General features: G+C 36.7%; 2 protein-coding genes and 1 long non-coding RNA gene across 3 annotated transcripts; 1 reads left to right on the top strand and 2 right to left on the bottom strand.

Annotated features, from left to right (window-relative positions):
* Window positions 1–12,619: 12,619 nt before the first annotated feature.
* On the top strand, window positions 12,620–15,259 carry LOC106960094 (uncharacterized). The gene is made up of 3 exons (XR_001427497.1): window positions 12,620–12,709; window positions 12,780–12,939; window positions 15,078–15,259. It is a non-coding gene; the product is annotated as an uncharacterized LOC106960094 (long non-coding RNA).
* Window positions 12,845–15,200, bottom strand: LOC106960093 (uncharacterized). The gene is made up of 6 exons (XM_015053017.1): window positions 15,050–15,200; window positions 14,733–14,877; window positions 14,545–14,658; window positions 14,307–14,451; window positions 13,024–13,172; window positions 12,845–12,914 (listed from the first exon to the last, which is right to left on the bottom strand). Coding segments are annotated over exons 1-6 (684 nt in total). The 5' UTR covers window positions 15,180–15,200; the 3' UTR covers window positions 12,845–12,913.
* Window positions 15,260–15,848: 589 nt separating the features above from the next.
* Window positions 15,849–18,064, bottom strand: LOC106960092 (uncharacterized). The gene is made up of 5 exons (XM_015053015.1): window positions 17,873–18,064; window positions 17,640–17,784; window positions 16,933–17,081; window positions 16,692–16,825; window positions 15,849–16,233 (listed from the first exon to the last, which is right to left on the bottom strand). Exons 1-5 carry the CDS (start codon window positions 18,025–18,027, stop codon window positions 16,079–16,081), a joined length of 738 nt encoding a protein of 245 aa, XP_014908501.1. The 5' UTR covers window positions 18,028–18,064; the 3' UTR covers window positions 15,849–16,078.
* Window positions 18,065–25,439: the final 7,375 nt, after the last annotated feature.

Below are 25,439 nucleotides of genomic sequence, written 5' to 3'. Positions count from 1 at the left end.
ACAGTTCTACTTTAATTTCATTAGGCCACAAGACATGTCATCAAAAATAAAGGTATTTTTCCCTATGTGGATTTTGGAGTGATAGCTTATAATAATGGAGCAATTATTTTGGTAACTAACTGAATTAAAACAAGAGACGGTCAGCCTGATGTGACAGTGAGATGAAGGTACATGTCTTTTTAATTTAGCGTGTAAGCTCTTGGTTTCAACTGCATTTTATTTAACCACTACCTGCAGCAAGGTGTCTAGGAATCTGTGTGTCTTCGAAAGTGGAATTTTCAAAGACACACAATTTTGAAGTGGAATTTGACCTTGTCTAAAATTATGTCTATAGCTGTAGAAATAACTGCCTGCTGCTGGAGTATGAAATGCATTGAAACTTTTCTTGGCAAGAAAAGAGACTGAGGTCATGAGAAAATTGCATTGAATGGTTGACATCAGGCTTGATGTAGACATCCATGGTAAGAAAAAAAAAGGTGAAATACCTTCAAGGCATTTCAGATAAATCAGGCAGAGTTCTTGATGTGGGTAAAGATAACTTTTCTAACAGTCTGTGGTGAACCTTGAGGTCTGCAACTTTGTAGCACAAAAGAAATAAAAAAGACAAGGTAAGAGGAGAATGTGAAATGACCCATTTGCAGCAGGAATAGGCTGGATCATGGCTTTTATGGTACTGTTGATACAAACTACCTAGTTGTTGGGAAGGGGTTGCACCTTTTTCTTTGTGTATTTATCATTACTTACTTGCTCCTGACGCTCCATATCCATTGGCAGTCAGTTCAATGCAGCTCTTATGTTTTATGTTGTCGCAGTCTTTCTGTTATTATATGGATTCCTGTAAATCCTACTGCTTTGTTTTGTTTCCAGGCAAACCTTTACAAGTCCCTGCAGGACCCAGTGCAATACAATGCCACATGGGGATTCACAAGAAAAAGAAAAAAAAAAAAGAGCAAACACATTGTGTCACCTATCATTGTGTTCTGCTTGTGTGTGATTCATTACTACTGGAGTTACATTTTTAATTGACACTCCTGCATTATTCCTCATTCACTATCTGGGCTCTGGACATGCTTGTAACGTGGTACTGCAGAGGTTTCCTCCTTGTGCAACCATCAGATTGATAAATTACCCAGGCCCTCATGTGATGCAGTGTACAAGCCAGGAATAGAAATACTTTACAAAGCTTCCTATGTTTTCAGTTGAATTTGAAGCAGTGGAAAACTGGCAAGTTTGTCTGCTCGTTACCACCTATTTACTTTCCAAAGATTAAAAAAGAAAAAAAAAAAAAGAAGAAGAGTCAGAGTAGTATATAACATTTTTCGATGTACTGCTTATTTATTTATGACTCTTCACACAGGCTAATCTTGAGAATCCCACCCAGAAATGCTACTACAGTTTATATTCACTTAAATGTAGCTGCTGCTCTCAGTTAGAATTTGGATTTTACAGAGGAATCAGGTTTGCTTCTTATTCTGCCCATATTTTACAATCCTGATTTTAAAAATACACCAATTGTTATTTGAATTTATTTTGAATTTATGTTTTAAACTACAAAATGTTAAGCTAAAATGAAAAACAATATTTTGTTTCTTCTGGTCAAAAGCAGATGAGTAAACATTTTGTAACCTTTTTAAGAAACTTTCTGCTCATCAATTTCAGACTTTAGAAAGGGTTATGTGTCTCAGGAGATAGGAGTTCATCTTGGGTTGCCAGATCGATCTCCCACTTTGTCTTTCTAAGTTGTTGTGTCCTTGGGTGAGACCCTTGACCCACTTTCCCAGCTGGTGGCCAAGTGGTCCAGTGGTTCAGGTACATGGCAGCCTCGCTTCTTTCAGACTTACCCCAGGGCAGCTGTGGATAACCTCTAGTAGCTTGCCACCGTCAGTGCATGAATGGGTGAATGCACTGATGGTGGGTGAATATAGTGTGAAATGCTGTGTGTTCCTCTAAACATGATAAAGTACTATACAAGAGCAGGCCGATTACCATTTAGAATAAGAAAAAAATGGGTTTGTGTTTCAATTAAAAGTTTTATTTTAAGCAAAAGCCTGTTGACCAATTTTTTTTATTTTTTATTACTGGTTTGTGATAAGAGAATCCAATTACAAAAACATCCACAGACCAGAGGGAGTCCTTTGAGAACCAATTCCAGTTGTCTTATTTAAATTTCTCCCAAACTAAAACCTTTGCAATGAGTGGATTCAAAGTAGGATTATTGTGCTTGATAATCTTTCACAAATCTCCCTTTATGAAAGTGCTAAGCTTTTAGATTTGGAATGAAATTGAGGATGACGTTTTCTTTCTCCCCCCTCAAATACTCCTGGCATAATTTAATTGAATGGTGGCCAATCTACTCTGAAAACACCTCAAATAATTACTACATTTTGACTAATTGAAATGAAAGAAAAGCTTGAACATAAAGTATTGGGGCTAATTCAGTCACTTTAATTTAATTATTCTTTAACAAAAATCTATAATTGAAATAGTTAATGAACTACTTAAGGTACGTTAACTAGTAATTGTCTAATTTCAAATATAATGTGTCAAGTGATCCCCTGATTACCTTTTTAACGGAATAGCCTGAGGGTTTGCCCTAAAAAACATATGAAAATTAACAAAATTGTCAAGGTCATATGAGATGGAATTAGCAGAGATGCTGTCTGTCTGTGGCTCCTAGAGACTGTCCAATGAAAAACACATGACATTCTTGGTTTTGGGGTTTGAAGTAGTTATGCCTTACCGGCATATTCATTCCTCTTAGAACTTTGCTGCAGTTTGTCAAACTTCTGCTTCAATGTAAACGTCATGCAAATTGATATCATTAAGACCAAAGAATAAAGGACAGAGGACAGAGATGAAATTATGGAGAGGTCTGATGGAGGGTTAGATCATAACGCAACAATCCCAAGTTTTGAACAACTGACAGCGGACCGTCCAGTACATCATCCAAAAATGGAAAGAGCATAGAAACAAGTTCAACACAAACAATACGACACACACTCTCTTCTTTCAGTTGGACTGAGCTTCTGCCATTTTTTTTAAAAAAGAAAACTGGGGAAAATTTGAGGTTAAATGTGCAAAGCAGGTAGATTGATAAACAAAACCCTTTTTATTTCTAACTCCAGTGTAGAAATGTAGTTCTACAAACCACAACCTTTTTGCATTGTTGTTGGTAAACAAACAAACAAAAAAAATTAAATAATGTAGAAAAATCCTATATAATTTTCTTTCTACTGTACGATTTGGTACAACTTTGTATTGTTCTGCTCCATTAAATCCCTCTAAGATGATATAACAAAGCATGGGAAAAAAAAGTAATAATTCCAACAGACCTATAACCCTGTGTATTAGCTTGCAGACCCAGGCTTTGCTCTGGCTGTGTCATTAACCACACACTTTGAGCTTAACATTTAAAATATGATGTCAGGGCCTAATAATTTCCTCGAATATCTTCCATCTGGTACCCGGAAGGACAATCTGGTTCTTCTCCCACCTTGTTCAGTGAAGTAATAAGCCCACTGATTTCCAGGAAAAATGACACACTGGATACACATCCCTCCCCAGCATCACTGTTCACAATTCTTGTCAGACTCACACCAGTGTGTCATGGCCACTTCTGAAACAGTATGAAGGGTCCTTTAATCTGTAATTTGCTGCAATGAGAGACCTCAGACCTTTGGGGTACATCGAGTCAGATACTTGAAATTGATCCCTGTACGAGAACATACAGTAACAGACTGCTTTCTCCTCATGATCTAGGTGTGTTGATGTGTTGGTGAGTTGTCATTGACAGCTCTAATTCTGAAAGGTGCCTTCTTTCCCGCCTTGTTGTTGGTAGTTACTCCTCTGTCCCTAGTATGTATGTATATATATAGTTTTATATGTCATAAATCAATACTTAGCCTATCTGCTCAAAATTTTACTTAAATCACATTTAGCTCAGCCATACACAGAGGAAATTTTAATACATTTCTAATAACGTTTTTCCCATTACCAAAATGATTGTTTAAACTGTTTAAAGAATGTAGTTTATTGCAGACAGAGATCTGATGTGTCTTATTTTTCCTGGAGAAGCAACAAACTTGAGGATAATTTCTTGTCTCTGCTTAATGTTTCCAATCATGCTTTCCAGCATATCAGTAGAGATCCTTATATTTTGCAGGAAGGCAAAACGTTAAGCTTTGCAGTATTATTTTGTTTCTTTTGTAAGACTTCTGTTAGATTAGAAGGGGTTCTTTATCAACATTTCTTCAGGCTTTCTTGCGTTCCAATCAACATGTTGCTGTGGGATTTGGCCCTCTGCCATGATATGCATCACAAATTTTTCAATTTTGAGAAAAAAGAAACCAAATGATGGCAGATGTTATGCGGAATAACAGAAAAAAAAATTCTGAATTTGCTAAACAGGAAATGCAAAACTCCAAGAACACAAAAATGTTACATGTGGAGAAGTTTTATTCACTAAGCACCACTTCTGGAATACACGGAACAAATTGACAAAATAGTGGTAAACAAACAGGTCTGACAAAAAGGAATGAAGTGAGAAGATAAAAATTCAATGATAGGAGGGGAAAACTGAACAGGGAAAAAGTTCACTGATATATGGAAAGTATGTGGGGAGCTGAAAACTAATCAGATCTAATGGCATGACAAAGCAACAGTTTTCCTTTTCTTTTTTTTAGAAAACTTAAAAGTGAATGTCAACACAAAGCTGCAGATAGTACACATAGAAGTGGGGCAGGGAAGACAGGAATGGCAACTGGAAAGTCTGACAAATGACTTGGCAAACAGAGTAAATGTACTGTTTGTGGAGGTAATTGCTGGAGTGGCAACATGTGAGATTGATTAACTTAATGTGAAACAGCTGTAGGGCAGCGTTAACCGAGGAAGTTGGGTGGTGAACAGACAAAACCAGTAAACACAAAAATCATGTAAAACAGCAAGTAAACGAAACAAAACTAAGCTTCAAAGTAACAAGAAAAACTCAGCAGCTGCAAAGCAATTTATGATCAGGAAGAAAATCGGACACAGTTTTATTTGCCAAGTTTGTTCGCCCAAACCAGTAATAACAAGTTTGACATAAGAATAAAAAGAAAACACTTTGTGTGACAATGGTGCAGCACAAAAACCAAAACAAATGCGTCATAGAACATGACACGTCTACTTAAGTACACTGTACAATGTTATGCGATCATATATCGCAATTCTTAACTGTGGTTAAGAATTTTCTTTAATTGGTCATTAGCATGGTTTCTTTGTTGATTTGTTTGTTGCTTTCTTTTTATAAACCAAGCCAAGATGAAGCTGAATAAATGGGGTCAAAACCAAATTTGTTTGTGTGTGTGTTTTAAAAGGTCCAGGCATTTCAATTATTTTCAGTGTTTCAGAATTTACAATAATGCAAATATTTAAATTGTTCCATTTAAATCCTTATAACGTGCAGCTTGATGTTCTCTCAGTCTGTGAATTAGCCCATAGTGTTTGTTAATTGAATACAGTCTTTGAAGGTCCACAAATGAGATAAATCTTAGTCTGCTTTCACATTTTCAAATCAACATTTTGTAAGTTTCTAAAATTCCCACAAATGAGAGCAAAATGCACATTTATAGCAACACTGGTTTTGTAAAAAAAAAAAGCAGTGAGTGCACAAAATGAATATTAATATAAACATGCAGGGAATTTGGTCAAAGATGCAGGCATGTAAGAATTCAAAGCGATACTGTTAAAAAAATCTTCTAAAAGATCCTCAGTTGTCATAATTCTTATAAATGATTTATGTTTCTGTCTCATTTAAGCTACTCATGGATCACCAGAGAACCACGCTCATAATAATTATTGCTTGCCTTAATTACAACTGTAATTTAAAGTGCATATATTTTGATTAACATGAAGCTCGTCCTTGTTGGTTTGCCTTAGTCCTAGAAGATGTCTTAAAATGCACATCTGCAAAAACAGAATTGTATCACCACTAATTAGGCAAATATAGTAAAAAAAAAAAAAAACACATCCGTTTAAAAGAATAATTATTCTTACAGATTTCACACTTTTCTATCTCCTGTCCCCGTATCTGGACTGGGTGGGTTTGTCTTAAATATGGAGCAAAAAAGGAGTCAGGGATTACTGGCTAATTAGTCTTCGTGTGCCATGGGATTAATTAATTCGAAGCATTTACATATATTCTAATTGTCTTGGCAAACTAATTGGCATCTGTGTGCCACAGCTGAAATACTGAGGGCTTCTTAAGTTTGTTTGTTACCAGCAAAGAGTAAATATGTCAGCCTCATGCGTGTTGTTGTTGCTCCATTAGCTTTGTGAAATGCACCAAACCCAGAACACCACTTTGAATGCAATTCATCCAAAGTTTGTTCATTACAACTTCTGTTTTTGTGCGAATCACATCGGCTGCTCTTAGTTTTGGCCCAAACAATGCTGTAATTCAAAATTATTGCTTGCTGACATTTTAGGGTAATGGTTTCTATCTCATCTTGTCATTTTATTCGTGAAGATTTAATGTCTTTTTTGTTCGTCTTTACCTCTGTTTTCATTTTTTGCATATTCTTGTGTTGTTTTTTTTCTTGTAAAAGCGTCCTTGGGAGTTTGGAAAGTCGTTTACAAACAAAATGCATCGTCAACATTAATTAAAAGAATGTTAATTAATTGAGACAGAGTAACAAACTTCTTTCCTCGAGGGCCAGTTTCCTGCACACTTTTGGATGTGTCCCAAGTCCAACACACCTAAATCAAATGATTGAATGACCTCATCTTGAACTCTGGTTCCATGGAGTCCTGATAATTACCCAATTATGTGATCCATGTGTGTGTTGACACAGAGACACGTCTACAAATTGCAAGACACTGACTCTTAAAGACTTCAGCTTGACACCTGTGTGCTAAGTCAACCCATGCTTTCCAGTAAGGATACAGGCTGTGTGCATGCGCGTGAGTGTGGGCGCGTGCGAGTATTGAAAAAGTTTACTTTATTTTCAGCAGCGAGGCTCATTTTTTTTTTGTTGGAAGCTGTCTGGGATCCTTTTCTCCAGGCTGAAAAAACTCTGCATTCTTGCTCTTAGGATTTCAAAATTCAAATGCATATTGCATTGGGTGTCAACGTTTCAGAATTATGATGCAGTTTGGCCATTCTTAGAGTAATTAATGTAAATGCCCACCTGCCTCTGTAAGCAATGTAATCCTCATATTTGGTTGCTTAAATATAATATTGGTTCTATAAATATTAAGTAAATTTGTTAAGAGGAGGAATACATCCCTGTACTTTATGACAAGCTTATAATCATTCATGCATTACTGACCAGGACTCTGGATGTCCAGGGGGTTTAAAATATATATATTTATATATCTTATAATTAAGACCTTAATATTTTTTTTTTCAAAATGTTCATAGTGATCGTACATGTTTATGTGAATGACAATCATTTAAAAAAAAAAAAATCTAAATGGTTGATTGCAAATGATGGATAATTGTAATAAAATGTTTCCCCCCACCCCCAAGAGTTCACAACGACAAACGAGGCCTCCTTTGGTTTAGTTGATGAGGAGACCTTAATGAGGATGGCATTTACCAAAATAATCAGACAGCAAAAATCATGTCACCGTTTGGCATTTTGCAAATGATGTTCTGAAATTGAAAGTCCTATAAGCAATTCTTTGTACTTCTGTTTTCAAATTGTGTGGAAATGTTTTCTCACATGATCGCTGGTGCAGGAAAAAAATATTATCCATAATAATTGTTCAAAGACACATCATAGCCCACACATGATACATTATTAAATCCAAAACAAAGTTTTGCTTTCTCTAAAAACTCCTCGAGGTCATTTCTTAAATACGTAGCAGCCGTGAATGTTTTCTTGTCCCAAACAAAAACTGCTTTCCTCAGTTTAGATCAGCTCCTTTATAAGGAGCATTACGCTGAGCAGCCGTTTGGTTCACGTTAAAGCTCTACTTTAATTTAAGCTTTAAGAACATCTGAAAATGGGGTCATGTTCAGGAACTTAGCCGCTGGATTTAAACCTCTTGCACTGATTTTTGCCAGCAGCACAGTTTGTTGATTTCAGACTCTGAAGACCTCACATTAAAATGTTAGAGATAATTGATGCTCATCTGGGCAGCCAAGCATGCTTCAATATTTTAAGCTAATTTAGCTGTACCCTGTAGAGCGGGAGGGCTCAAGTGGGAGGACAACTTGGCACAAGGTAACACTTCTTTTTCTTCCCCCGACCCAATCTCTTTCCTCTACATAATTATATGAATGAAATTAATTGGGGATACACATTTGCATATCTAGGTTATTTCTCTTATGGAGGGAAAGGTCTTTGGAGAGTACAGAAACAATTACAGGGCTGCCAGACAGTGAAATACCACCAGTTCTCGCAACACGTCTGCCGCCTTCAGCCAGTGTTTCACCCCAGGGAGGATTTGGCCGCAGAGCTCCAGAGAGATGTGATAAAGCTGTGGCGCAATATATGTGCGCGCGAGCGCCGTCCGTGAAGCAATTTATTGGCCTTCACCTGAAATCTTAAAATTACCACTTGGGCATTTATCATTTGTTTTGCAGAGAAGCAAGCACTGAAAATTACGTTTAGAAGAAAATGGGATTATACCTTCTGGAACCCATGGCAGCTAGTACACAGTGCAGGAGAATCTCATTTTTATAGTCACGCTGAGATGTTTTTCTTCCCCCCCCATCCCCAGTCCCCCCCCCGGCATTTTAAGACTATTGTGCCAAAATCCAAAGATATTTTTAATCCTCTGGTCTGGTGCAGTGAATTGTTGGAGGTGAAACAGCCAGAGTGTCCTGTTAAACCGGAAGCTCCCTAGAAAAAAATGTGTGGGTGTTGAAAATGTTCTAGTTAGTCAGGAAACACCAATGCTTCACCACTAGCAGGGATTTTTGTAAAGGTGGAAGTAACAACTATTTTTTTTTTAATATACTTAGCTCTTGTAAGTTAATCAGAGGTTTTACAAATCTGTAATTGTTAATCTATTACTTTCAATTACTTTATAACATAATGTGATATAATAAATCATTTCATCCAGACCATATGAATCTTTATAGTATGCTAATTTGGCCTGCAAGCATGGCAATGACGATGGCAACTGTGGCAATTGGATCAATTACAAAAATATTATTTTATAAAGAAATGTCAAGTTTCTGAAAAAATATGTTCATTTCTATGAACTCCTTACTTGTTTGAGTTTCATTTTGCATTAATTACTGCTTCAGTGTTGCATGGCAAGGATGTATTCAGTCTGTGGTTCTGCTGAGGGGTAATGGAAGCCCAGGTTGCTTTGATAGTGACCTGAGATCATCTGCATTGTTGGGTCTGGGGTCTCTCATCTTCCTCTTGACATTATCCCTTAGGTTTTCTCCTGGGTTCATATCAGCCAAGCTCTCTGACCAATCAACTGAAGTAACACCACAGTGATTGAATCACCTTGGTGCCTTTGGCAGTGTGGACAGGTGCCAATTCTGGCTGGAAAATGAAATCAGCATGTCTGTACAGCTTGTCAAAAGAAAGCATGAGGTTTTCTAATATTTCCCAGGTGACTTCAACTGTGAAAATTCAGAAAACACATTAGACCAGCGCCAGCAGATGGCATGGCACTTCAAGTAACAGGGATTCTGTGGTTCTCTTCCCTTCAATGTCTGGGATTTTGCTTTCCAAATAAAAAAAAATCAAACTTTACTTTAATCTTAAAATAAAACTCCCGGTTCTCTTCAAGGGAAGTGGGATTTTAATTAAGGCAGGGGGTATTTAAAGCACAACTGTACTGTGGGAGCAAAACAAACCATGCAAACCTTTTCTATGTTTCTTAACTTGCGTGAATGTCGGGGTTAATCTAAATTCAGCAAAGAGAACTGCCTTCCACCAGTCTTTGTCTCAGATTTTCATCCATAGGCTCTGTCTGCTGAACAGGAACGGAGTGAATTCAGCTGTAAAAGTCTGCTTTTTGCTCTCCCTCTGTTTAAAAACAGCAGGGGGAACAGGCCAGCGTAGCGCTGAATCTGCTTCGCAATTACAAGGAGCAGCAGGGACCCAGAAAACAGTTAGCAGGGAACAACGGGCATAATCATTTGAATTGGAATGAGCTAGAGAAAACAAAAAGTTTTCCTGCTCTTATATATTTATATATATATCTTTTTTTTTTTTGCAGAATGGTTTAATACTGATAGAATTGTTCTTTCTTTGTGGACATCATTTAAGGACACATGTTTAAGACTCCAAATGAAAGAATGTCACGCTTGTTCCATAAATACATTTGTCTGCATTAATTGGCTACAGAGGAGACATGGGTTTTTTTTTTTTATCTTGGAGGTTTTCAGCCCCACATACTGAGCAAAGACAACAATCTGTAAATTTTTTTGTGCAAAATCCAGAGTGTAATGCTACAGGATGACACAATTCACACATTCACACACAATCACTTCCCCTCAATTATATTGTGAGAATCTGCCTTCTCCGTGTGAACAGGTTTCCCACAGCAAAACACAGAATAATCGTGTTTTTCTTCAACTATTCAGGGAAAACTTTGTGTGATCTCCAAAAATATGAGATCACTCTCTGTTCTCCTTTTTATTACACCTTCATTTATGCAGGTAAAAAGTCTTAAAAAAAAATAATAAAAAATAAAAAATAAATATATATATATATATATATATATATATATATATATATATATATATATATATATATATATATATATATATATATATATATTTTTTTTTTTTATTTTTATATTTCCAAAAGAGTAAATTAAAAAAATTCATCTCTGACTACGATTACACCAATTAGCTAAACTGATCAACTGAAAGCAAAATCTTGACACAATTGTGAATCTTGTCATAAGGTGGCTCCCTCCTCTAGATACACATTAGATGTACACAGAAAAGCACACAAACAACACAAAACATAAAAAATCTAATCCCAAGAGGGCGATCAGTCCTGTGCTCAATCTAGCCAGGTAAGATTTCTTGTTAGACTCTTGTTCTTTTCATTTCTGTCCATATTTAAAAGAAGAAAGGAAAAAAAAACAGCACAGCTTGGAAAATATGCGAGTCACATTGCACAAGACAGCTGATAAGGAAAATGGACATTTATTTATTTTTTGGCCACAATGTCAACAAATGATCAGTGTATATAAATTACTATCTCCTGAATTGAGCTGTTTCTACCATTAAGGTTAAAAGCATGTATCTAGTTTTCTGAGAAAAATAAGTTTATTGTGCCTCTTTTAAAATGTCCAAGGGAAGCAAAGTGCAGTAAGAACAGAGGTGTTCTCTGCACGAGTAATGAGTAATTTACACAGCTAAACAGCTGTTATTTAAGAGAGAGTATTTGCAATATAATAATATTTCATAGTATGAGGTTTAGACTAAACTTTGTTTGAAAAATCCCTTAGTTAGACATAACTAATTTACAGAGTGCAAGTAAGCAGGATCTCTTTGCAGATTTTCTTCTGGTTTCTTTAAAAAATCCTCAAAGCAATTGTATCTGCCTTAAAAAAAAAAAAAAAATCAGAGCTCATAATCTCCTGTAGATAAGAAAAATGTTACTGTTGCACAAATTGCCAATTTAAGCTTATGATGAGGGTCAATGGCATCCGCCCACCACGGAGGCCAGTTTTACAAGTTAATGTCTGTGTTCAAATACTAATGCAGCCTTGTGCTGGCAGACAATAACGAGAAAAACACACATAACAAGCAGATGTGAAATAAAATTAACCGGATGATGCAGAAGGTGGCTGAATTTTGCATTTCCATCTTTCAAACCAGTATCCACTTTGCATAACAGATCTTTATTTGTCGAGCAAATGTCACTGCCACGGTCGCCTTCATTGTATGATCTCTTGTCTTTGTTTCTTCTGCTTTCATTTATTACTTTAATAAGGCTCAGTGTCCTCATCAAAGGTTGAGCTGCTCTTCCCTAAAGCCAAAGGGCATATTTGATATTCCATTCTTTAAGCAGTGATGAGAGAGAGAGAGAGAGCTCTTAAGCTTGAGTGTGATTGTCTTTGGTACAGCGTCACAGACCCCAGAGAGAGAGATGAAAAATACAGATGTTTTCTAATTTATTTAGAAGATTTTACAGTTATGTAAACACAACCAGGCAGACACACACACACACACACACACACACCCACACACACACAGTGTTTTCAAGCTTTATGCAGTTATTTTGATAGTTTAGAATGCAGCACAATTCGAGCCACAAAGGTTAATAAAATTAACATCTTTAGTAGGCCACTGCAGATTCTTCTCATTTTAAAACTGTTTATCTTCATTAGCATTAAATGCAAGGCTTGCGTTATTGCGCCATCTCCTGGTGCAGCTCCAGTTGAACTTTCTCAACATTAATCTAAGCGTTTGCTGCCACCTTTTGATGAATGATGTATACCACACACTTTAAAAAAAATTCAGCGAATGAGGTCGGTACACAGGGTATGTTCAGACACACGATGGAATTAATTATTGTGTTGTTTTAAAATAAATCTGTTGGTCAAATGATGAGTCTCTTTGCTTGCAATTCAACTCAGTTCTCTAGTTTGCGTTTAATGTTCCCTTCCGGTTTGCACACGGTCTCGCAGCCTTCAAGTCTCAGCTCTGCAGCAACAGGCTTGTGGGACTTCTCCAGACACGCAGAGATCAGATGGATGAAGCTCATGACGGTTATCAGAAGCATCAGGACTCCTGAAGGTGCAAAATGCTCAGTGTGAAACTCCGTGATGAAGTGATCTGTCAGGATAATCCTGTCCACTTACCACAGACGGCGGTGTTTATGGAGAAATTCTGGACACGGTAGCTGCTGGTGAACATTGAACCCAGTCCCAGAATGAGGACGGCATAAATGCTGAATGTGTGCCGCATGTACTTGATCAAGAAGAAGTTCTGCAGGGTGAACCTGTATGAGTTTAGCAACAAACATGGTCAGCCGTTTCTTATTTATTTTATTTTATTTTATTTTAATTTTACGTTCCCAAGCAAAATACGTTCTGAATTTCTGCCCTTACTAGGTACAAATGAATACGGAGATGATGAAAAGGACAGTGGCGCTGGCCACTCGGTCCTGCACACCGGCATAATATTTAAGCACTATGCCGAAGCCCACCACAGAATGAAAGAGAGACCACCAGGCAAACACAGCTAATCCATTCTGTGTCTTTAAAAAAAAAGGGATTTGAACATTGATCATTTTTCACTTCCTTCAACACTTCACAAAATAATTCATACCTCACAAACTTTTGAGTGCTTCAAAAATACAAACACAAACTTTATTTAACCAGATTTATACTCTGATAGACCACAATATAGCGCATAATTGGTGACAAAGGAAAACTATCACTGGCTTTATTAGTTTTTGCTTTTTTTCCCTAATAAAAATCTTAAAAGTATGACCTGCATTTATTTTCAACCCCTTTACTCTGATACCTTCAACTAAAGTCCTGTCCCGCCATTCACACTTTGAATGAAAATTATCAAACAGCTGAAAAACTGTGTTCCTTTAAATCTAGACTATGTGTAATGACAGCACTTGGCAAAATATGTTTCGATTGTTGATTTTTGCATTTTTTTATGACGTAAAGCACTTTGAACTGCCTTGTTGATGAAATGTGTTATACAATCGAACTTTGTTGACTGACTTGATTGATTGAATCAATAAAAATGTGTCTTAAGTGAGCAAAAAGGTATCTGAGTCACAGATAGAAAATGTAAAAAGACTGAGACTTTACCACATCAAAAGAAAAGTGTATAGGTGGATATTTTTCTTTCTGTTGTGAGCAATAAGAACAGGATATGCAATACTTCTCCTTTGAAAAGTCTTGCTGTATTTAACTAGTGTGATTTTGAGTAAAAACTGTGTAAAGTTGGGGTGGGAAATTTGAACTATTCATGAACAGTAGTCAGAAGCCATAGAAAACAATCGAAGGGCTGCAAGTGGCACCCAGGCAACACTCCTGGTCTTTATCAAAGAACACATATTTTTGTTAGGGGAAAAAAAAAAGACTCGTGGCTGTAATTGTAGTGAAAGATTCTTCTTCTTAAGTACTGACTCAGAGGCTCTAAGTACACATTCATACCACACTATTCAAATACTTGTAAAGAAAAAGAAAACATTCATGTTTTTCTTCCATTTCACAATTAGGCACTATTTTGTGTTGGTCTACTGCCTAAAAACCCAATAAAATACATACAAATGTTTGCTTGTAACATGACAAAATGTGAAAAAGTGCAATGGTTATTGAGGTTACTGTAAGGCACTGTAACACTGCAGAAGCCATCACAGTCTTATCACCAGATAACGTGTCCATGGAATCACACCGGGGTTGTTGATTGCCAGCCAGGCTTCGTGCTTGTTCAGGTTGGAGTAGGAAAGGAAAAGCATGTAGAAGCTGTGAAGTGGTAAAATCCACCTAGACAACACTGCCGGTAGGATATAGCTGTAGAAAGCAGAAATAGCTTTAATCCACCGGCGTAAATAGTTTACTTATTTAATCTTAGCCACATGATATACAGTGTTGCATACAACTTACTGCCTATCCCACATAGGCATGCTACAGACTCTTGTAATATTTATGATGGCCCACATCAGAAAGAATTTGGGAGGGTGGATTTCAGGATTGCACGACTGGGGGCCGAGTACATTTCTATAGACAGGAGAGGAATGTCAAGATCAGAAATTCTGCCAAAAACAACCTTTATTCTTGCACCACAGATGTACCTTCTGAAGAGGCTCACAGCTGCATAAACAAGCCACATTTTAGACCACAGGTCAATACAGATCCAGAAGGTCTCAGACCACGAGTCCATAGTCAACTCTAGGGAGACAGTCTCTGACACATTCCAGGATGAAGTCTGAAAAACGGCTGAGGAACCAAAAGCTAATAATCACTAATCTGCGTGTATTCACGATCTCGCAAAAAAAAAAAAACACTAATATCAAAAGTTGCGTGAGAAGACACCAGCATTTCTTTGATTCCTACAATCTGTGAGTTTTAACTCCATGACTGAAATATGCGTGCATGATGTATCACTCACTGTTGGGCACTTTGTCTTCCTTCGCCAGGTAAAAAAAGACTTCTGAGATGATTTGAGTGATGATTGCAAGAACGATGCTGCCAGCGTGCATCGCCAAATGGGAACCAGTATTTTCGATCCGGGGAAACATGGTGGAAGTCGTTGTACGCTGTGATATGCTGACCGACTGCAGCGGGGAGATTCTGAAGACAACGTATTAGTACTATTATCTTGTTCGTGGGACTTTGGAACTTGGCTTTTGCTGAGAAATTTTATGAACTTGCTCTGATTACTTTTCCATGACATGTTGCAAACAGCTTGGTTATTGAGTCCAACTATTTGACCCATAAATAGAATTTCTCCAAGGAGAAAAAAAATATAGTTATTTTGAATTAAACATTTATTACAAGACTCATAAAAAAAACACCTCTTACAATTTATGGTTCTCTTAGCCGTACATTTAACTCCCAGCAGGAATAAAGTTTAATAGTGTTAAAATGATTAGCTGCCTCTTTTCACTCATGTACATGTCTTCTATGACCTTATAAAATATGGCTTGCTCTCAGCTGTCAGTGAAGCACATCAGGTTCTGGACTTTAAACCTACATGTCACTCTTTGTTTACAGAAGTTCTGAACCCACATGGAGTGTAATGACAGAGTGCATGCTTCCTCCGGTGATTAAATCATTACAAAACTATATAGTTATCTCGATTTTATCTTCAGAGATTTTTCTAAGCAAGTTCAGTGATTTCCACCTGTGAACTTTATTTTTTTTATTAACAATGTTAATGCAATCTGTTGGCAAAATGAAAAATTCAAGAATATGAATATATTATGTTCCATGAACAAAAAAAAAAAAAATGTCATTGTCCAAATCTGCTTATTCTTTCAGTTTTGCAGGGAGACATGGTGTCTTTCTCCAGCAGTCTGAGGTATGAATGTTGTCTCAAGTTTTCTTAAGAAAGTGGAATGCCATCCTAAGCATTCACGATGTGAAAATCCTTCTTTCTATGTACATGTAATATTTTACCAACATCACAGGAAAGTATTCATAGGAAAAGGTTGTGATTGGGTTGTGACAACGAAATTTCCACCGGAGTCAAACTGAGTTCATTGTCCGTGTAAAGCGGTTGGTTGTGATGCCGCCACGCCACCAGGATGATGCGAACCACAAGCAGGACACAGGCAATCACCAGGATCAAAACTGCAGAGTGAGACCGAAATTAAGTATTCAAATATACATTATCTTGGAACTTGTAGGCCCTTCATAAACAGCAGATATACAGTGAGATGAGACCTTTTTTTTCCCTATTTCATTTAGTTGTATAATAACTTTAATATTTCCCCAATAATTGTCCACACATATTTTTCGGCAAAAATCTAACACCTCACTTGTACTCTCTTGAGTACCCATGTTTGAGGTTCATGAACATTTAGGCACAACTGGAAGCACTTCAGTTGTTCAATAATAAAATTATTTCTTTAAAAAACACACACACACACACACACACACACCCACACACACACACACACACACACACACACACACACACACACACACACACACACACACACAACCTGCCCACAATTAGCCATATATGCAAAATGACAACGTTTTATCTGTTTTATCTTTTCAATATTGATGCACACTTGAAACTTTACCTTCAAGGATGTACAAATTGGTAGCAGGAGATGCATTGTTGTCCAGGATGCCTGTCAGCCACAGGATAACTACAGGGTAGATGGCCACGGTATAGCGCATGTGCTTGTCAAGATAGAAGTTCTCCAACAGAAACCTGAAAGCAGCAGAAGACAAAAAAAAGGCTCGTTTTTGTCCTCTGCTCCTTCGTGTCTTGCAACAGCAGCAGTTAAACTACGTGAGGCAGCTGGGAGTCAGACTCACCACACTAACAGCTCCATCAAGAGCAGCAGCAGTGACACCATTGTGCAGTGATATCGAGATGCTTCCGTCTGATGCTGCAAGTAGATTGTCAGGTTCAGCAAAGTGGAGAGCGTCCCCCAAGTGGCATACACTGCCACTCCATTTTGCACCTGTTTTGACACAACGAGAGACAGCTCGAGTGAACCAAAAACCAGTTAGTAAAATGCTGCAAAGACGTGTGTTTTTGATGAATTTATTTAGACACTCTTCCAGTTACTTGCTTATGAATAGTTGTTTGTGTTTTTGTGGCATCAGATAGAACACATATGTAAATTATGTTGTCTCACTCACTCACAATCTGCTGCTTCTATGTTGTCTAATAATTGTAAAAAGAAAAAAAAAAATCCTCCATTACAACAATTTTCTAAATATAGAAAGTCCGACAAATCGGTGTCAGCCCCACCCATTGACTTGGATGGGTGAGCTCGGCAGATAAAAACAAGATAAAAACAGAAAACAGGGAAGTAAAAAGGAAGAGGAAGTTCCAATTCACCTTAATGATTTTCAGCATAAAAATGAATGTTTTTTTTTTTTTTTTACAATTGCTTATCAAAGCTGGCTGCAGTATGTGATTTTACAAGCTTTTAGTCGTACCTGTCATAGTAAGTATGTTGCAAAGACCAAATAAAAAGTCGCCCACGAATGTTGCCCTCTATTTATAGTTTTACCAATATCCTGAACATCCAGAGATCCACGTTGCGATGTTTGCTCAACCAGGCACCGTAAATCTTTAGCCCATGGCAGGAGAAAAATAGCATCATGTAATCAGTTAGTGTCATTAGAGCTGAGGTTATGAGCACTGGGAGCAGCATTCTGGACACAGAGAAATAAAATGTCCATATGAATCAAAAGAGGTGACAACAGGAGGAGCCTGATGGTTAGTGTGAGTTGGCATACTTACTCTCTGTCATACAGAAAGAGCCAGGTGATGTTCAAGCTAAGGTATGTGATGACGCTGACGTGAAACCCATAAGGCAACACTGCAGGTGTGGCGTACATCCACTCATATGTACTCCTGCGCTGGGCAGAGATAATACAGTTAGATACTAAGCACATGTCGACAAACAGAAAGAGCCTGTGGGGAAATAATGTGTCTTTTCCTACGATGTTTGAGCAATCTGGTAGGTGTAAAGAGAAAACGAGTGTACCCGAGGAGAAATAAATTCACTAGGTACAAGAAAGTGTGATTTCCCACATGTGACAGGACAGAAGGGTGAAGTAAAGCGTTAAAACAGAAAGAAATATTCCTTCTGTGAAAAAGCTGTAGAACCTTTACGTCTGTAACTCGAAAGTGTTGAAAACTGAGCACGTGGTTTTACGCCAATGAGTTTGTGTTGTCCGTACTGAATAAATAAATTGTTTTTAAAAGTGCTTACCTTCTGCAAAGTCCAGTCAAAAAGTACACAAACATGGCAAAAAACCAAAAGTGAACGAAATCCCACACGAAAAACGTCCACTGAGCAGGAGTCACAGATGTCTTGTACTTGGTTGCGACATCTTCTGTACGCTGCCTGAAGACACCTGCATTGAGAGTTACCTATTTATTCTGGAGAATCCTTTTTTAAATCCTTGAGATGACTGGATTCACATAAAACCAAAAAAATATATATATATTCACCTGAATGATCTCCAAAGCCTGAAAGAAAGTTTAAAGTAATTGCAGGAAATAAGGCAAATAATCCGACAAACATCAGAATAATCCTGGGTGGGTTGTGGTTTACCATGGTGACCGTGAGGGGGTTAAAATCCACAGGAGCAAAAGTTTGTATTAAAAATACAAAAAAAAGTTTAATCTATTTGTCTTTATTCATCTGTCCTATGGTTCTCAAATAACAAACGGAGTTAAATCTCAGCCGTATAACAGGGAAGGACGAGACCTATCATAACTGGTGTCACAGTGTGTCCTTTTTATAGCATCCTTTATCTCCCTCTGTCATAAACAGTTTGTTATTTTGTTGTTAAAAGTAGGGTGGAGAGTAAAGATTAACTTGTGTCAAAAGTACTAGAAACAGTTGAATGTGTTCAACACAAACTAGGTTACCCTAAAGGCTGCAGTGGGGAGTTTATAAACTAAAAAAAAAAATAAATAAATACATGAAACAAAGCTTTCAAAAATTAAAAAAGACAAAGGAAGAGTGATGATCTCCCGTGCATGCAAACTTCCTCTTCTGTAAAGACAACAGATGTGCTACAAACTTGTTGGTTTTTAATGTTCATAGTTTAGTAAAAAAATATATATAAAGTTTATTAAATTGTTCATTTCTATATTTCCCTAAATGTTTGCTGTGTTTTTTTACTACAGTACTACTACTTTGGATTTTTAGGGCAGATTACAAATATAGGTTGTTTTTTTAGTAACTGAATGGTTAATATTCAAATTCTGTTTACAAGGAGTGCTGACTCCTTTTAAGTCAAGATAAGCCTCTGCGGGTTTTGTGTGTGTAGCTTTTGTCCACACAGTGGCACCATTGCTTAATACGGTGGTATTGTGAAGCTGTCAAGAGTCGTGTGGACCAGCAGCTTGCAGAAGAATTTGCATGAAAACACATGGTTAGCTAAGAAGACGCGACTTACCACTACTCTGGCTGTTTTATTAATCTAAATAGTGCACAGATTTGAGAAAATGTAGCTGGAGTGGATTTCCATCTGGCAGGAGGAGACAAAACACACAGTGTCATGTATAAGTTTTGAGTCAATTTTAATTTCTTTGTATTTGCTTCCAACAAAGCAGATTTCATCGTGATAATTTACTATGATTATGTGAAGTATTTTAATCTAAGGCTCTAAACGTCGGAAGTTTTTTTGTTTTTATTTCTTTTTATCGACCCACTCAACTTTTAGCGCTTGAGGCACTAAAATGTTCATCGAGTTTTAGGTTGAACTAGTGTTGTGTTCACACTTCTATACAGTGCTGTGAATTGTCCCTGATATCCACTAATTAGTTGTATTACCTTTGGTGGCAACAATCACCATCAAGCTTTGTGAGACTTTTTGAGCCAATTTAAGCTACAATCTCAATCCAATTCAAGTCTGAACTTTGACGAGGCCACTCCAAAACCTCTGTGGTGTTTTTCATCAATTAAGAGGTGGAGTTACTGGTTTGCTTTTAAGTGTAGCCGCAGAATCTATCTTTTGGATAAGAAAATACTCTAATTCTTAATTTGCTTTTAAAAGTAAAACAAATCAAAGCGAATATTAACGCTCCGACTTGTAAAGTCTAATTTAAAAATATAGTGTGGAACTTCGCAATCGGGGTTCCCTAAGGCTCTGTTGTTTTTTGGTCATATTATCCAATATCCATATGCCCACTTTTGTTTACTACAACAGCATCACACCGTACCTATACTCTGATGTGTCTCTAATAATTTATAAAATTTTATTTTTCAGGATAAAGATATTTTTTTAGTTAAAAGCACAGATTCAATCAGTGTTTATGTGGGTATGCTGCAGGGAAACAAATGATCATATTTGATAGTCATCATGGAAGAGTGGATAAAAAGCTCTCTGCTGTTACAGCTCTTCATGACACTTAAGTCAACGAGCTCTTCCCACTTTGTTGAAGCTAAATATACCGAAAGAACACTTGACATTGTTACAGTCGGAGCAATATTTGGTGTCGGCTGAAGTTGTGCTCTAAAGCTTAGAATGGACAACTCTTTCATGTTGACTGACTGATTACTGTGACCCAAGCTGCTGGCAAAGGACAAGGCCCAATTTGTTGACTGTTCATCATCTAATGAGCCAAATCACATCCAATTACACGCCCGCCACTTTTGATCACTTTCATTATGAGGGATATGTGCATGATGGGTATTAATAAAGATCACTGTCACTTTGGGATTATGTTGTGATTCACATTGTGACTCATTTAGATCTTTGCAACAATAAATCCTGTAGTTACACTGAAGCATCGTTTAATGACAGCACAGCTCCTATATATATATATATATTTTTTTTTTTTTTTTTTTTTTTTTTTTTTTGTTTTTTTTTGCAGGAAAAACAACTTTTTTTTGATATTTTTGCAAAAGCTGTAAATCCTTTCAATCAGGGAAGTTGAAAAATCATGCCTATAAGACATTTCTGTGTAGGCTTTACTGGATAATAGGGACCGTCCTGCACACAACGTTTGGTATTTAGAGACCTTGACTAATAGGCTCTGTGAATTTGTCTTTCCCCAGCGCAGACTATGTGACTTTCACGCTGCAAATTTATGAATAACATTTGTGGATCCCCATAGAACCAAGGTGCCTGTTAATGCCACAATTATACTGCCATGACCAATACTGGTGGTTGTGATACGCAGATTACAAATGAGGATGGCAGAGGACAATAAAGGTGAGGAAGTATGGGTGAAGTGTGCAATACCCCTTGAATTTCTTCCCTTGTTGTCCAGTTGAATGCCCCACAAACTTGAATGCCCACTTTATTCAGATTTTATATAAATCAACACAAAGGATCATGGGAACTGGGATAAAACATGATTTTATTTTATTTTCTAAATATTTGACAAATGTGGTATGTATTTGTATTCAGCAATTTTTTTTTTGATACACTGTCTTTAGAAACCAGTAAAATTTGGTGGGAAGATGGACAGAGCTTTGAGCAGGAAGAAAACTAGTTAGAGACTTAAAGCACAACAGGGGTTCATCTTCCTAGAGTGCAGTTACCTTAAAAATACACCCAGAACTGGCTTAGATCAAAGAACATTATGAGCCAATCAAAGTTTTGATCAAAATCCAATTCAAAGTCTCTAAAAATAGCAAATTGGGGATTGAAACCTGGCTGAGTTTTAAGTAAGTCTGAAAAAAATGAATGGGCAATGCTACAAAACCTAAAATGGAAATCTAGGATTCACAAGGTGTAACAAAAAATGTATAAAGTAAATCTACTGAACTTTACCCTGGTCACTTTTGGAATTTGGATTACATTGTCCAAATTCAGATTCACACACTTAACAAATAGGAAAGCAGTACACTTCAAGGTCTCCAAGGCATAAACAAAACACAAAAATATTCCTTTCTGACTGAAAATGAAAACAATCCTAATTAAAAATTAAAGTACAATGCATTACTTATCTGGGTGACCAGAAAACAGGGAAGGACCAAGTAAAAGAAAATGGCAAAGAATCCCTACCATAGTTTCCATCAATAAAAATATATCTTGAATTAAAACAGTTTACCAAACAGAAAAAAAAAAAAATTGGTACACAGGATTATGTTTAACAGTCAAGCAATTTATAGATACCCAAGAGGAATTGATTTGGCACTGAATGACTGAAGGTTTTATGGAGTCAACTGATGAAGAGAAAATGATTTTAGCTGTGCATCAAGGTGTAACAACAAGCTTGCAAACAAAGCAGAATTAAAGAAGCTCTCTTTGACTAAGAGAGCCTCTGGAGGTCAATGGATGTAAGCAGCAAAATGTTCAGTCTAAATATGGAAAGCTGATAGTGCCATAGCCCAAAGGACTTGCAACTCTAATTACAGTGAAAGGTAGTGCTCTAAATTATTAACCCAAAGGGCTGAATCCATTTATGCATGTAACAATTTTTAAGTTTTTTTGTAAGAAAAAAATGAATTAAAAACGTGTAATATTCATAGTTATGCAATAGTTTTTATTGCTCCATAATATTTGTGGTTGAAATGGGCCAAACATTCAAGGGATCTAAAGACTTGTGCAAGGCACTCATGTCTCATGTCTCATATCTCATATCTAAGCCTTTCTTGTTCCTTTAACGGTGACTTAAATCAGAAATCAGGAATACTTTGTTTATCCCTGGGGGAGAAGTTTCGTCACAGCTACCTCGGCCAAAGATTCAAAATAAATAGAAGTGTAAAAGTAGAATATTTGCTAAAAATAGTTTGATAATAAATAATAAAGTGTTAAACAAAAACTCTTCCCTAAGAAACTTTTAGAACCGCCTCTGCCCACAGCAAATGCAGTGACAAGAGACAAGAAATTGTACGGGGGAATAGAGAGAAATGAACAGACTGAAAAACATGTCCCAAAAAGAATATAAATATATCTACACAGCACTAGGAGATAAGAATTTATTTTTTTTTCACTTCTAGACACTCAAACTACAATAATAATAAAAAAAAAAATTAAGGGCCAAAAAAAGTGAATTTTGCATATGTCTGTTAGGACCTTAGGTTGTTTTGTAGTTTGATTTGATTATAGTTTTGTGAGTGTTTTGCTGCAGAAGGGACTGGTGTATTTCAAAAAATACATTTAGTCTTGGGAACAAATGGATCTTCCTAAAGAGCAATGACTGGGTGCACCACCAGTAGATCAAAGTAGATCTTGGGATAACAAAATTAATTACACCAGTTATGCGTGGAAGGGTCCATAATTTCTGCAAAGTATTTGAAGCAGATCGTAGCAAGAATTTCAAAATGTATGACTTGTCCCAAGTCATACAGTTTAAAGGCAATGCTTCCACAAACCAAGGAAATGTAAGTAAATATCTGACTGTGAATATGAAGAAAGTTTAAAAAACGTGTAAAATATTCCTCTTACATTTTTCTGCATCTTAGTTTAAATTAAGATTACAAGAAAGATTTCCATCTACTAAGATTTTCCTCCAATTTAGGATAACACATGAAGAAAATTGTTTTAAGTATTTATGTGCTATTTGGTACCAAGTGTGGTTATGAGCTTACCATTATCTGCAAACTGACCTAAGACAATTTAGACCCATCATTGTAAAGCTTACAGTTTTAACCCTGCAGAACCAATATATATTTCCACCATCTTTATATGATTCTCAGAATTGCTTGAACTCGGTGTTCTTTTGTCTTTTTGTTTTTTTAATCAATACATTATTATGTTTTGGGATCTTGTTTTTATCACCATCCTCTGTTTCCATGTGCACAGAGAAATTTTATGTTAGCAATTAAATTTAGGGGAACATTTGCGCCACAGCAGGTTTTTATTTACATGCCTTCTGGAATAATAGCTGTTTAGAAGTCTCTGGGGGGGATGGTAGATTGTCATCTCTGTTATGCATGTGTATTTTCTGTATTTTTATTATTTCATTACTTTTCCTCACTTTTATTCACCTATTTTTTAAGGTTGATTCTTTAACTTTTAATATTTGCCTCTTTTGTGACATAATCCATTTTTGTTGTCTTTTTTGTTTCATTTTGCCGTTGTGTGTTGTTTCTCATTGTTTCGCACTTCAAGGACACCGACTACTGAATCCACAGAATAGTGAATCGCTGTCCAATATTGTTCATTAGGAATCTTATTGACCTCATATGGGCGGCCTGCGGCAATACATTCTGAATTTTGATGATGGACATTTTTACAGGGATCACAGTTTTCCTCCCTTAAATCTCCCACATTTCTGTCCTCAACAAGCTGTCATATAAAATAAATCCTCACATAAGAAAACACTTTGGTCTGCAAAAGCCTGTCAAAATAATCAGTTCATACTACAAAGAAGACCAATAACTGCGGCAGACTGCTGCAGAGCTTCAAATCAAGTTTAAGCCAACACATATTCTTTCAGATCATAGGACATAGACACTGTTCAGAAATTGCCCTTATGTGGACAGTTTCCTGTCAGTCAAATCATTGGGGCTGCTGGTGAGGGTCAAAGGTGTACAGAAAAAAATATTGAGTTTTTTTTTTTTTTTTTTCACATTTAGAGCCTCATGAAACACTTTTTAGATGTTGTGGCAGGACTCTGTTATAACTTGGACAAAAAATTATAGGCCAGTACCATAGTTTGCTTTAGATGGTGTTTATTGTTCTCATCTTCAGGTGAAAAAAAAGCTGAAGAAGCTGTGCAGCATATTTAAAATGGGTGTCCAGGTAAAGAAAAACTTCAAATAAAATAAAATAAAATAAAATAAAAAGCAGTACCTTATTGCAACTGAGAAGTCCATCACCTCTTGGAAGTCTAAACTCTGACTCCCTGTGATGCAGAGCCCTCTTTTAGTCACAGGCACCGCCTTTAAGAAGACATAAACAAACAAAACTACTAACTTCTAACTCAAGTAAACCCATATAAAAGTAAACCAGATAAATAAAATAGATAAATAAAAATAAGCACAATGCTGAAAAACAAATTGTGACCAAAAATACAACATTTTATTTAATAGAAACCACTCAATTAATACAAAATCTCAATGACGTCATCACGCGAGTCCCTGCTGTAATCCGAAAATTGCTTTGTTTGAATAACTGAACCGGGAAAATCTGTGAGAATGAAAATTACAAGCTAGGATGGATATGACTACTCAGGCAGGAACACCCACGACGAACCGCGCCAGTTTGTGCTGAAACCAAAAAGTAAGTTATGTCGGATGTGCGTTTGTGCTTACATTGCATGTCGGCACAGACTTTACTCTCAGCTCGTGACGGCTCCTCCGTCACACTGTGCAACAGCTTCTTGTTGGTTAATTGTAGCCTGGAAGGAAACATTTTGAGTGTGGCTGCAAATCAGCTGTGACTTATTTATA

This window comes from Poecilia latipinna, unplaced genomic scaffold (assembly GCF_001443285.1).
Source record: "Poecilia latipinna isolate Pla-1442-1.1 unplaced genomic scaffold, P_latipinna-1.0 Scaffold1154, whole genome shotgun sequence".
Classification (NCBI taxonomy): domain Eukaryota; kingdom Metazoa; phylum Chordata; class Actinopteri; order Cyprinodontiformes; family Poeciliidae; genus Poecilia; species Poecilia latipinna.
The sequence above is the reverse complement of the archived record's forward strand: the minus strand, read 5'-3'. Positions and strand labels throughout refer to the sequence as shown.

Coding starts and splice junctions, on each gene's coding strand:
- LOC106960093 (XM_015053017.1), bottom strand. CDS start 15,179: ATGTTTCCCCGGATCGAAAATACTGGTTCCCATTTGGCGATGCACGCT. Junction 14,878..15,049: donor GGAAGACAAAGTGCCCAACA/GTGAGTGATACA, acceptor TTGGTTCCTCAG/CCGTTTTTCAGACTTCATCC. Junction 14,659..14,732: donor GCTGTGAGCCTCTTCAGAAG/GTACATCTGTGG, acceptor TCCTGTCTATAG/AAATGTACTCGGCCCCCAGT.
- LOC106960092 (XM_015053015.1), bottom strand. CDS start 18,027: ATGTGCTTAGTATCTAACTGTATTATCTCTGCCCAGCGCAGGAGTACA. Junction 16,826..16,932: donor TTGATGGAGCTGTTAGTGTG/GTGAGTCTGACT, acceptor TGCTGCTTTCAG/GTTTCTGTTGGAGAACTTCT. Junction 16,234..16,691: donor CAATTTGTACATCCTTGAAG/GTAAAGTTTCAA, acceptor CTCACTCTGCAG/TTTTGATCCTGGTGATTGCC.